Source organism: Taudactylus pleione, unplaced genomic scaffold (assembly GCF_031769625.1).
Source record: "Taudactylus pleione unplaced genomic scaffold, aTauple2 ptg000381l, whole genome shotgun sequence".
NCBI lineage: Eukaryota > Metazoa > Chordata > Amphibia > Anura > Myobatrachidae > Taudactylus > Taudactylus pleione.
The window spans coordinates 1,739,441-1,751,762 of record NW_028284782.1 but is presented as its reverse complement, the minus strand read 5'-3'; the positions used below and the strand labels follow the sequence as shown (position 1 = coordinate 1,751,762).

Here is a 12,322-nt window from a genome sequence, read left to right as displayed (position 1 = left end):
AAGTGTGGGACCTTACATAGACAGGTGTATGGACATGATTTTGATAGGCAATCAACTGAATTTACCACAGGTGGACTCCAATTAAGCTGCAGGAACATCTCAAGGATGATCAGTGGAAACAGGATGCACCTGAGCTCAATTTTGTGCTTCATGGCAAAGGCTGTAAATACGTATGTACATGTGATTTCTTAGTAGTTTTTTTTTTTTTTTTATTAAATTTGCGCAAAACTCCAAAAAATCTTTTTACACGTGGTCATTATGAGGTAGTGGGCCAGATGTACTAAGCTCTGAAATGTGATAAAGTGGAGAGTGATAAACTTCCAGCCACTCAGCTCCCAATTGTCATGTTACAGGCTGTGTTTCAAAAATGACAGTTGGGAGCTGATTGGCTGGTGGTTTATCACTCTCCACTTTATCACTTTTCAGAGCTTAGTACATCTGGCCCATTGTGTGTAGAATTTTGAGGACAAAAATGAATTTATTCCATTTTGGAATAAGGCTGTAATATAACAAAACGTGGAAAAAGTGAAGTGCTGTGAATACTTTCCGGATGCACTGTATATACATGATACTAGGTAGGAAGGTAAATTACTGGACGCTTGGGCAAGCTGTAGGAGCCGACTGCCCAGATATGGCAGAGTGCAGCGTACAACAGTATGTGACAAATCACAGATACCTAGCTTTATATATGTGAGATATCAGAAACACCCTGACTACACCTGTAAGCAGGGCATGAATTAGAGAGAGAGCCATTTGGAAGAAATGACAGTTTGTGTCTATTTTTTTCACAAACTGTCAGTACCAGACAGGCAGCGCTAGCATAAGTCACATACCATGCAGAAATGAACCTGCACTATAATCAACTACGCAGACTCAGTGTCTGGTAGGCAATAGTGCTGCATACTCTGACCCAAAAAGGGAGAGGTATGCAGGGGGACCAGGCACATGCTGGCCAGAGAGAACTGCGACATTGCCATCCAAGAATATGGCCGTCGGAGACCTCAGAGGTGGCGTGGACCGAGGAGGAGAGCAGCTCAGCGTAGCCAGACCGCAGTGGAAAGGCGCGCTTTAGCTGAGAGGAGGAGCCGACTGTTAGACGGGGAAGGCAGCCTCCCCTGGCCAATGTTTAACCCCTGAGACGCTGGAGCATTTCAGTTATCCCTCCAGCCTGGTGGCCTAGTGGAAGCGCAGGACTCAGTGCCTGGCTCCACATGCTGTCGTCCCCAGCCCTGGGGAGAAAGGACTGCATGTCGGCGGGTTACCTTAGTCCCCGTAGTGCCTGGCCGCAGTCCAGGGAACCTCCGGGGTCCCTGCTAGCCGAGACCCGTCGGGATCCTCGGGTCCATACCGGCGTCTCGGCACCGGAAGCGTGGACATCCCCTGGACTGTCCGCTCTTTAAGAAAACTACTTTAAAACTAATAAAATCTTCAGGGGCTGTGTTAACAGCCCCACCGCGTGCAGTGACCCGACTCCGGCCGGGCACCCAACGAAACTGAGGTGCCTCTGGGTCGGGGTTTGGTTTAGGAGGGAGATCCAGTGCATCCTGGGAGAAAATTTTAACTGCGTGGTGCCCGGATGACTCCCATTATCACCTATACCCCCAAGGTCTCCCTGTGCAGCCTATATACCCTGAAGTAGAAATACTGTTTAAATTGTACCCTTTTGACTCTTAGCTGCTGTGTAAGTAACATGTCCCAGAAGTCTGTTGTTTTAGACATACTGTATATAGCTTTATTCAGAATTGATAGTCCTACATTATATGCAGGGAGCCAAAAAGTTTGCCAATATTAACCTGACTTTCCACACAAGAATTGGAAGATCAAATGTAAAGTGTCCGGTATAGAATAGTTTGTGTTTGAAAATGCTGATTTTCAGGATATCAATAAAACAATGTGAAATGGATTTATGTTTCCTTAAAATTCTTTCTATATATTATCACTTGGCATACCCATGTCAGATGCATTACCTTTGTGTCTTTCCTCTGAATTATTAATTTCACTGTTATTTTTTACAGTATCTCCTGGAAAATAACCGAATGGTGAACATATTCACTGACCTGTATTACCTGACCTTCGTTCAAGAGTTGAATAAGATACTGACTTCGTGGCACCGCAGCTTGACGCCCAGTAGTAAGAAATGGGGAATAATGCCGTGAATCATACAGCGATAGGGGCTCTTCCTGGCACACAGACTTAATATGTGGGGTGGTAACTTAGACTATTACAAATATTGGAGGGTGGGAACTGGATTACAATTGCCACTAGTGGAGCTTCTGTGCAAGTATGTAGATTGGTGAGGTCTTATAAGGTTTCTACCTGACATTTGCCAAATTTCAGGGCTGATTTTCTCACGTGTGGAAGAAGAACATCTGTGGGACTGTAAACAGCTGGGCGTGTACTCTCCCTATGTGCTACTGAACACGCTCATGTTCTTTAATACCAAGTTCTTTGGCCTGCGCACCGCAGAAGAACATATGCAGCTGTCATTTACCAGTATTGTTAGACATTCCCGAAAGTGCACTACCAGCAGGGGAACCTCGAAAATAGTGAGCATCAGATACTACCCTCCTGTACGGCAAAAGAAAGGAAGAGGTATTTATATACATCACAATGTAAACCTTCTCCTTTTTGCTTACTTACTGTCATCTTAAGATGTTCCCTGGTTCCTAAAATGCTTATGTTGTAGTCTAATTATTGTCTTGCCTCCGTCTCCATTCAGTGTTTTTCAGCATACTTGAGAATAACTTTGTTTTGTGCCTCTGTCCTTCAAGAAAGCTCAGGTAAAAGAAAGCGTGAAGATGACCAGCCGCCATTACTGGAACAGCATGAGAATAAGATGAATCCTTTACGCTGCCCTGTCAAGTTCTACGAATTTTACCTTTCCAAATGGTATGACCACTTCAAAGTATTATGTCCCTAGAATAGTTTAATTGTAGCTTTTTCACAAACAGAATTGTTTTTTCCCTTTTTAAATATTGACATTCACCTCCTCATACACCTTGCATTCAACACCCATCAATCTCCACTTCCCTATCACACACACTGTGATGCCTCACTCCTTACACTGTGTTTTTTCCTAACCTTCTATTGTTCCCTGTGATATTCAGAGCATTTCCTGCACATACACATAATTCGTAGTCCTATGCACCTTAATCTTACATATTACACCAACTGACTTCTCTTTCTGTGATCTACAGTCCTGAGAATCTTCGAAACCGAACTGACGTATTCTACCTGCAGCCTGAGCGTTCATGTGTGGCCGAATCTCCCCTATGGTACTCTGTTATCCCTATGGACAAAAGCATGCTACAGAGTATGCTGAGCCGTATCTTAGCTGTGAGGGAGGTGTATGAGGAACAACTACGAGGGGGCAGTATTGGCGAAGACACTGACTAAATGGATTTGGGGATGGGGCGGATGATTACAAGACACGATGGAGTTCTGTAAGCTCTCTATCCCTTGCAATCTGAACTTGAAGACCGATGGACAGGTTCAGGGACTTCAGTTTGGTGACTCATGTACTGCAGACTGGAGCACAGAAAGTGCTGGACACTCTTTACCTTCACACCATCTTGAAAGCTTTATGTTGCAGAGTAACTTAGCAATGTGCTATCCTCACATCCTCTTCATCATTGGAGGGCCAGTGAGCAGAAGGGTGGGATTTGGTGACTTGTGTGTTTTTCAGATTCTCTAATGTGGGAGTGAATCACATGCAATTGGACTAGGGGCCAGTAGGACCAGCATCATGGAGGACAAAGTATCATCCAATCCATTGTAGTTTATCCTGCTTCTAACATACACACAATCACACCTGTGAATGCACTTAATGACACCTTACATATCTGTTTCCTGTCAGTTTTCAGTTGATGTTTTTTTCTATACATCTGTTCTAATATATAAACTCCTCAAGTAAATTATATAGGTTTTTACTGACCTCTTCTGCAAACCTTGCAGCTGATCACATAGAGCTTCTGCAGCTGGCATAGTACACAGTTACATTAATTCTGTCTAATATTAATTGTGTGTACACTGTCTACATTGGATTAACTTTTATTTTGTGATTGTCACTGACCAGCAGGTGTCCTTGTACCATTACGTTTCATTACATTTTGTTTGTTTTTTGAGAAGAGTAAAGATAGTGCTGCTAATTTCAGTCTTCGTGCTGGGACAACCTGAACCATCATCTTACATGTCTTCATGTCCTCAGAGGTGACCAGTCCTGTGCCCCAGGCCCTTTGTGTTCTAGGTATATTTCTGTGGATGACACTTATTTTCTCTTCTCGTTTTTTTTTTTTTTAATTTTTCATTTTTTTTTTTTTTAACCTGTTCAATGGTTCGGCTGCTTTTCAGATATGTACATACTGTTTTTATGCGTGTGCTTTTAGCACCCGCCCCATGTTCTCACCCATCATGTGCCAGGTCCTGGCAGAGCCCTGTTTATGGGGAAGTTTCATTGCAAATAAAATGATTTTAATTTCCTTCATGAGTGGTTTTAAGACCCCTGTGTCAGTGTATGATAGTGTACGTTATTAACTGAACAGTCTCAATGAAAGCCAGTGATTATTTTTGCTTGAAAAGTGTCTGCCGTCTTTCATGTACAAGGGTAATGTATTTTCTTCTCTCTCAGGCATTAGTGAGTGCTATCAACTGCTTTTATTTGCTTCCTTGGCACATTTTGTAACTGCTCTATGCCTGGTCTTCCACCCCCTGGTATCTGTAGACCCCTGTATGTATACAGCTGCTGTCATCACACATACTTCTCCCAGAATAGACTTCAGAACAAGCAATACTATGAGCTTAACAAAGAAAGAACTATACAAATGCACTGTTCAGGTGCTAAGATTGTCTCTGAAATATTCATGGGAGCTCATGAAGAACTATGTAGGTTTCATATCTGTAATCTGCAGTAACACCGTGTAAATCTGACTCGTTCTTTCCAAATAGAATTTTAAGAGGTTGTATGTTTTTTTACCATGTAATTGTGCAAATATTTGTTTCTTAGAACATAATCGTATACACTGCCTTTTACACACATGGCCTCTCCCATCCACACCTGACACTCAGAGCTATTTCATTTACCAAGCAGATCATGCCAGAAGTCTAAGATATTTTACCATAGATCCAAACTGCGCTCAAATCTGATGGTTACAAAACACATCATTAACAAACGGGCAATTGTTTCTGACAGCGACTGTTCGTATTTTATTATTAATGCAGATAACTTATTTTTCATGCAGTGGAGTAGTGATTAGATGAAAATAAATGGAATTACATTTTCTCTAGTAATATTAAAAATACTCTTACATCACACTTATATGAAGTTTGCAGTATTATGGAACATGGAGGACTTGGCAGCAATTATATTTCAATGAAAAAATATTCTATGAAGCTCCCTATTGCATTATTTCTATTTTTTCCTAAATAATATAAGATCCTGTGGATGTAGCTGTGTGTAGTGTAAGCCAAGGAAGCAGCTCTGACACTGCGTTTTACTCACTGGATTTAGCGCTGTGGAGCTTTATCCTGGCAATCGCTTAGATCGTTTCTTGATTTGTAATAGCGTTTTTTTTTTTTTTTCAACATAATAAGACAATTACATTTTTTTATTTTTTTTTTCATTTTACAATATTTTTACAGTTTTAAATGTTAATTTTTTTTGGTCTGAGTAGTGGTAGCTTGTTACCTCTACATTAGTTTGTTAGTATACCCATGTGCCTGTCTGCAATTATATACACATGCTGTAATACTGTACTTGCGGAACTACAATGACTGTGACTCATTTGACCAGAATTTTTATTTTGAATGAATTTCATAAATATTTAAATAGAATTTACGGTGAGTCTGTTTAGAAATAATTTCACTTTCTGTCCCATTTAATCAGTGATGTCACATGCTGAAGATATGAAATCTGCAATGTTTGTGGCATTTAATACCACCCTAATGTTCACACCTATTCACCTTCACACAGCAAGCACTCCGGGCCGTGACCTGGTGCTACTTTGCCTACTTTGTCTGCTTTGTATCCTCTGCTGATCAGCATTGTCCAGATCACTTCCGCTCTCTGATGCTACATTCAGCTCCGCAATACCATTGCGCTCCACAGCCCGGTTATCTCTGTTTTGTTTTGTGGCAGTCTGGCTGCTTTCTATGGCAGATGGGGTGCTCTTGCTGGAGGAGAGGGGAAATGGGAGAGAGGGCCTAAAGCTTGACCTTTTCTCTGAAGGAGAGTAGTGGGGATAATGTGGTATAATGTGGCTATGAGTGATGCTTCCAGTCTTTGATGGTAATTTAGGCCCTGACTCACAGTGAGAGCCTGCCAGGCCTTGTCTGCACTTGGTAAATCCCAAATAATAAATCTCAATCAGGTTGAGCAGCAGCGACAAACATGCAACAACCAACATGAACAAAATAAATATGGTCTTTTCCGTGGGACGTGCAATGTAACAATTAACGGTGTTAGGGCATGGCCAGCGGCTACAGGTGTAGAGTGGCTGCAGCTGAAATCCATATAGAAAATATTGCGCCACAATAAATCCTACCTCAAACAATGTCTTGAAGAGAACATTAAATACGTATGTACGTAGAAGTGCACCTCGCAGCCGTACTTTGCCCATGTCATCTTTGATTGGTGGTTTTGTCGGTTCGAGTAGCAGCTGTTTATCTCCCTTGCTTTGACGTAATTTTTCCTTTTGTTTCTGCTTTTCCTCTAAGCGTACCAGGTGCAAGATATGTCCTAGATAAATGAGGGTTGGGGTTGAAACAAAGATAATTTGGAGTACCCAAAAGCGAATGTGTGAAATGGGAAATGTTCTGTCGTAACACACATTCTGACACCCAGGTTGTTTAGTATCACAGGTGAAGCCAGACAGTTCGTCCCCCCAAACTTTCTCTGCTGCTGTTCCTAAGACCAGTATCCGGAAAATGAACAGTACTGTTAACCAGACTTTGCCCACGACAGTGGAATGTTCCTGTGCTTTCTCAAGAAGTTTCCCTAGCAAGTTCCAGTCTCCCATTTGAACATTGGTCACATCTCACCCTGGAAAAGAAGTAAAACAGTCAGTGGTTGTTGCTGACTCACATTCTTTATAACCATTAATCAGTGTTACTTACCTATAAGCACAGCTTAAGAGTTGGTGACTGTATTTATCCCAAACAGTAGATCTGCTCTTTGCATTTATGTAATAACATCTTATGCCTTGGGGGTCTTTCTGTCGGTCCACCTTCTGAGTATTGGCCTCAGGCCTCTCAGCGTCCCTGAACAACCCCTCCCCCTTGTGTATTACTTGTTATTTTTAGCGTTTTTTTTTTTTTCTAAATATACTTGCACTGAGCTGTGGAATTTGTGAGCCTCTTCCTTGTGCACGTCACAAGTATCGGCTTTATTTTGCTAACACTGTCAAGGAAGCTGACTGGGCATGCATGTGTTGGTGGTTTGTCAGTCAGTAGCTTTACCAGCTGTGCCTCTTTTATTGTGTTCCCTAATTATGGAAGCAGCAACAGGTCTGCCTACAGGACATGTTTTGTGCTGTCATGTTCAAAATTGTTCCGTTAGCATTTTTTTTTTTTTTTAGATAGTTATACATCCTTACTGATCTATGTCTTACTCCTTTCATCTATGGTCTCTGATTTTCACATCTGGTTTCTTTACTCAGAGATTGTAAGTTGCTGAAATGGATCGCTTCATATAATGTACAGTGGAAGAATGTCAAATGGTTAAATGTTTAGTAAATTATGAAGTTTGAAGGCAATTGTTTCCTTTAATCTCTGTATAATTATCAGATATTTTTCTTTTAGTGTGTTTCTCAACCACAAGCCTCAAGTTTTCCTAACAGGTCGTATTATGAGGATTTCTGTCTACAACGTTCTCCCCTGAACGTGTTGCCAGCCGGGTGTCATCAAGAACTAGCCGGGAGGGGGCCTTCGCAATCCTTTGAAATCCTGACCTTGTTGCAATTTAAACTTTATGAACATTTTATATAACATCTATGTTTCTTAGAGGCCCAGTTGTCTGCATCTTTTTCATAAAGTCTGTAGGATCTGGTCCCTCTAGTGAAATCCGCATCAGATTATTTAGTGTGCTCTGCTTCATGCAATTCCTAAAACAGATTTTCTACTTCAGGGTCCATAGGGTTCCACAGGATATCTTGGAGTATAGGCGATGGCGGTAGTCATCAGGCACCTCAGTTAATTTTCATCTCCCAGGATGCACTGGGGTCCCTCTCCTATACCCCGCTCCTGAGCCAAGGCACCTTCAGTTTTGTAGGTGCCCGGCACAGAGTCGGGTCACTGTCAGAGGGGAGCTGCTTTAAACAGCCCTTGAAGTTTTTCTTGGAGCAGTAGACGTTGCAGACTTTGAGCGGATAGCACAAGACAGTCCTGTCGGATGTCCTTGCTACCGCTCCTTCACCCCACCGGGCCAGGACGCTGGTACAGATCCGGGGATCCTGGTGGGGATTCCGGGGTCTCAGCTAGCGGAGGAACCCCGGACTGTGACCGGATGTACAGGGGTCTCAGGTAAGCGGCGGCTCCCGCCGATGCACTGTCATTTTGTCTCCAGGGTAGGGGGCTCCCTGGGGACTGCCTACAGCGGGGCCAGGTACTGAGTCCTGCGCTGCCCACTGGTCCACCAGGGACACAGGGCTTGAGCAGTTGTGGCGCTCCAGCGTCCCAGGGGTTAATTGCAGCCCTGGGAAGAGCGCCTGCCCTGTCTCACAGCCGGCGCCTCCCCTGCTGCACAGTGCCTTTCCACAGCGGTCTGGTGGGCTGTGTCAGCGCTTCTTCCCAGGACCCGCCTCAGCTCCTCGTCGGCCATTTTCTCTGGAAAGTGTGAAAGACGCTGATTGCGGTTTTCAAGGCGGCATCGTGGTCCGGGTCCCCCGCATACCTCTCCTCCGGTGGCAGGTCAGAATATGCAGCACTTTTTTCTACCAGACTCTGTGTCTGCGTAGTTGATCATTGTGCCATTAGTGCATCTCTACATTGTATGTGACTATATGCTAGCGCTGTCTGACTGTGTCTTTTATTGTAACTGTCAGCCATTTTACTATCCCTGTTCTTCTCTATTCCAAGCCCTTGCGGCGCAGTACTGTCGGGCTGCAAAGTTACCTCCATTAATATTGTGTTTCCTGTGTGGTGCATCACATGCATCCTGTACACGTTCATTACTATGTCTGGGAGTGAGGATTCTGCACTATGATGTCCAGGTCCCCCTATTCTGTACAAAGTGCAGAGGGAGGATTGGGGAGGGGGAGGTAGTCACTATGTGCTTTGGGTCATGTTATTTCATGACCGCTTAATGTAGCTGTCACTGCGCAGGAAACTGTGGGCTTGTTTAGCTCAAAAGCTGACAGCCATTGTGGAGCATTTGGTGCCCCCCCTCTGCGTTTCCCCATTTGGGGTTCTCGTAGCAGGTGGTCCCATCTCCCATACAGGGGTTCCCCCGGCAGATGATGGTGCCTCAGTACCTCCCTCAGCAGTTAACCACCTACACAGGTCTCCCCAGAGCCTGTTTGGGGGAACTCTGTCCTTCACAGTGCAAAACCTGTCGGACAATTTTATAGGGGGAATCTCCGCTGCTGCCACTTATATGGCATTTGCTGTCACCCCAGTCTACTCATTAGGAAATGAGGTATCATCAGATGACTGTGAGTTGCCTGACTTGTCTGACACTGAGCCCCCGCCCAGAGAGGCTGAGTTTAAATCAAAGATTGGTATTCCTGGCCTAATATGGGCCCGAGTGGCTGTGGAAATTGAGGAGAGATCCCCCTGCAGCCAAGTCCACATATGCCTTTTGGTGACGCCACAGTATTTCCTCTCTGGTCAGTTAATGGATCATTTGGAGGAAGTGTGGAAATTGCCTGGTACAGGGTTCCAGCCTCTAGTGAAGAGTGCGACCTTACCTATGCCGTCCATGTCCTCCTTGAGGGACGTTACGGATCATAAGGTGAAATTTTGTTTGAAATCTATAGACTCCCTTGCTGGAGGGACTTCCAGGCGGGACATAGAATGGTGAGCAGATGCTTTGGAGGCATCCTTTCCCCCAGATGCTTCCAGTGAGCAAATTGTGTTTGTAGGCAATCTCAGAGACCACGGCACACATTAATGAAGCAGCTTTGGATGTGAGCCTACTTTCCTCTAAAACTTACACGAAAGTGGTGTCAGTACGCCACTCCTGGTGTTTCCGCTCTTGGAGAGCTGATGCTGAATCCAAGAAGGGCTTAGAATGTCTACCTTATAATGGTAGGTTTTCTTTGGCCTTGATTTAGAAACATAATGGATACACTGGTGGCAAAATTTGCATGTCTACCTTTCGGCCCTATCGTCCCCAGGGTTAGCCTAAGGAGTCCTTTCCGAGACCCTCAGGGGCCAAGAAGGCTGGTAAGCTCAAGAAACAGGCTTGGAGCACCAGACGTCCGGCTGCCAAACCTGACTTTAAACCCTCAGCTGATGGGACGGGCCTCCCCTGGGGGGGATCCTAAGGCAGGAGACCGACTTCTGAAATATGCCCAGTGCTGGTGTCAGACTACCACAGGCACTCTGGTACGGGAAGTGGTTCTCACTGGTAGGCCCTCTCCTTCCGCAGAAGGCCGCCTCATCAGTTTTTCACACAGGCTTTCATTCAAGTCAAGGCCTTAAGAGATCCAGAAGGTTGTGCTCCAATCAGGGGTAATAGTGTCTGTCCCGTTACCCATAAGGTGGATGGGTTACTATTCCAACCTCTTTCTGGTACAAAAAACAAATGGTTCCTACCGTCCTATCCTCAACCTCTAGTGCCTAAACAAATTTCTCTAGGTACCCCGGTTCAGGATGGAAACCCTACGTTCCATTATATTAGCTATGGAACCTGGGAAACTTCATGGTGTCTCTGGATATTCAGGATGCCTACCTGCATGTCCCCATTGCCACAGCTCATCAGCGCTTTCTCAGATTTACTGTACTAGTCCACCCTTACCAGTTTCAGGCTCTGCAGTTGGCCTCTCTACAGCACCGTAGGTATTTACCAAGGTAATGGCGGTCCACCTGCAGATACAGGGGCTTCGCCTGCTACCCTACCTGGACAACCTTCTACTGTTAGCAGGGTCTCCAGAAGTTCTCAGCAGCCATCTGCAACTGACATTATCAGTGTTGCAGACCCACGGCTGCCTGATAAATTGGAAGAAGTCCTCCCTAACGCCATCCCAGAGGATGATCTATCTGGGTGCACTGTTTTACTCTAAACAGCAGGGAATCTTGTTGATGGTAATGAAGTTCTCTGTGCTATAGACAAGGTTACGCACTTGTCTCCAAGGTCGCCGAGTGTCCATTCACTCAACGATGTAATTACTGGGTTCCATGGTGTCGACGTGCGACATGGTGGAGTATGCTTAGTTACACTCCAAGACCTCTGCAGAGGTTGATTCTCTCCAGGAGGGCTGGTTTGCCCCGTCGGTTAAAGACACAGATAACGGTGCTTTCTCCGGAGGTGCGACTGTCTCTAACTTGGTTACAGACGTCTTATCTCAACAAGGGCTGCCCACTTTGGATCCCAGACTGGGTCCTTCTCACGACGGAAGCCTCTCTTTGGGGCTGGGGCGCTGTGACGGGTCCACATGTCTTTCAGGGACGGTGGATGTCAGCTGCCCTCCCGATCAATATCTTGGAACTTCCGACAGTGTTCAGGGCACTGCAACAAGCAAGACTCATTTTGCACGGAAAGCTTGCATGAACAGTCAAGGAGGATCTCAGTCAGGCGGCCCTGCAAGAGGTATCGCATTTCTGATTTGGAAGGCAATCTCCCAGCCATCTCGGCAGTGTTCATCCCCGGAGTCCTCAACTGGGAAGCGGACTTCCTCAGCTGGCACGATGTGCATCCAGGGGGAAGGGTCCCTTCACCTGGACGTATTTCAGATCCCAGTGGACAGTGGGGCCTTCCAGAAGTAGACCTTATGGCCTCCATACACAACGCAAACAGCTGGTGCATGGGTTCAGAACAAGAAAAGCTGAGTCTCTCCGGGTGGATGCTTTGTCGGTACGGTGGACCTTCCAGTTTGCGTACCTGTTCCTCCGTTCTCCCTTCTTCCTCGAGTGCTTCGAAAGTTCAAGCTAGACGGGGGTACAATCCTGCTGGTGGCTCCAGCATGGCCCAGACGTCACTGGTACTCGGATCTTCGGAGTCTCTCAGTTGACACTCCATTGCTGATACCTCAACGTCCGAACCTGTTGTCTCAGGGTCCTTGTCTTTACCCGGATTATGGTCATCTGTCTCTGACGACGTGGCTCTGGAAACATCCCTCCTAGGGGTTAAGGGGTTCTCCAGTTCTGTGGTGAACACCATGTTCAGAGC

General features: G+C 45.3%; 2 protein-coding genes across 2 annotated transcripts in view; one reads left to right on the top strand and one right to left on the bottom strand.

Annotated features, from left to right (window-relative positions):
* Positions 1-4,478, top strand: part of ZMYM3 (zinc finger MYM-type containing 3) — a 186,193-nt gene extending 181,715 nt beyond the window's left edge. The window contains exons 22-25 of the mRNA XM_088445535.1: positions 2,016-2,130; positions 2,338-2,592; positions 2,772-2,889; positions 3,198-4,478. Of these exons, the coding sequence (XP_088301661.1) occupies positions 2,016-2,130; positions 2,338-2,592; positions 2,772-2,889; positions 3,198-3,396 (687 nt within the window). The 3' untranslated portion in view covers positions 3,397-4,478. The remainder of the gene's footprint in view (positions 1-2,015; positions 2,131-2,337; positions 2,593-2,771; positions 2,890-3,197) is intronic.
* A 1,313-nt stretch (positions 4,479-5,791) lies between these two features.
* LOC148507808 (gap junction alpha-3 protein-like) lies at positions 5,792-7,247 on the bottom strand. The gene is made up of 2 exons (XM_088445473.1): positions 7,111-7,247; positions 5,792-7,036 (listed from the first exon to the last, which is right to left on the bottom strand). Exon 2 carries the CDS (start codon positions 7,011-7,013, stop codon positions 5,961-5,963), a length of 1,053 nt encoding a protein of 350 aa, XP_088301599.1. The 5' UTR covers positions 7,014-7,036; positions 7,111-7,247; the 3' UTR covers positions 5,792-5,960.
* Positions 7,248-12,322: the final 5,075 nt, after the last annotated feature.

What these genes read in the sequence shown, in the direction of transcription:
- LOC148507808 (XM_088445473.1), bottom strand. Translation starts at nt 7,013, where the DNA reads ATGGGAGACTGGAACTTGCTAGGGAAACTTCTTGAGAAAGCACAGGAA.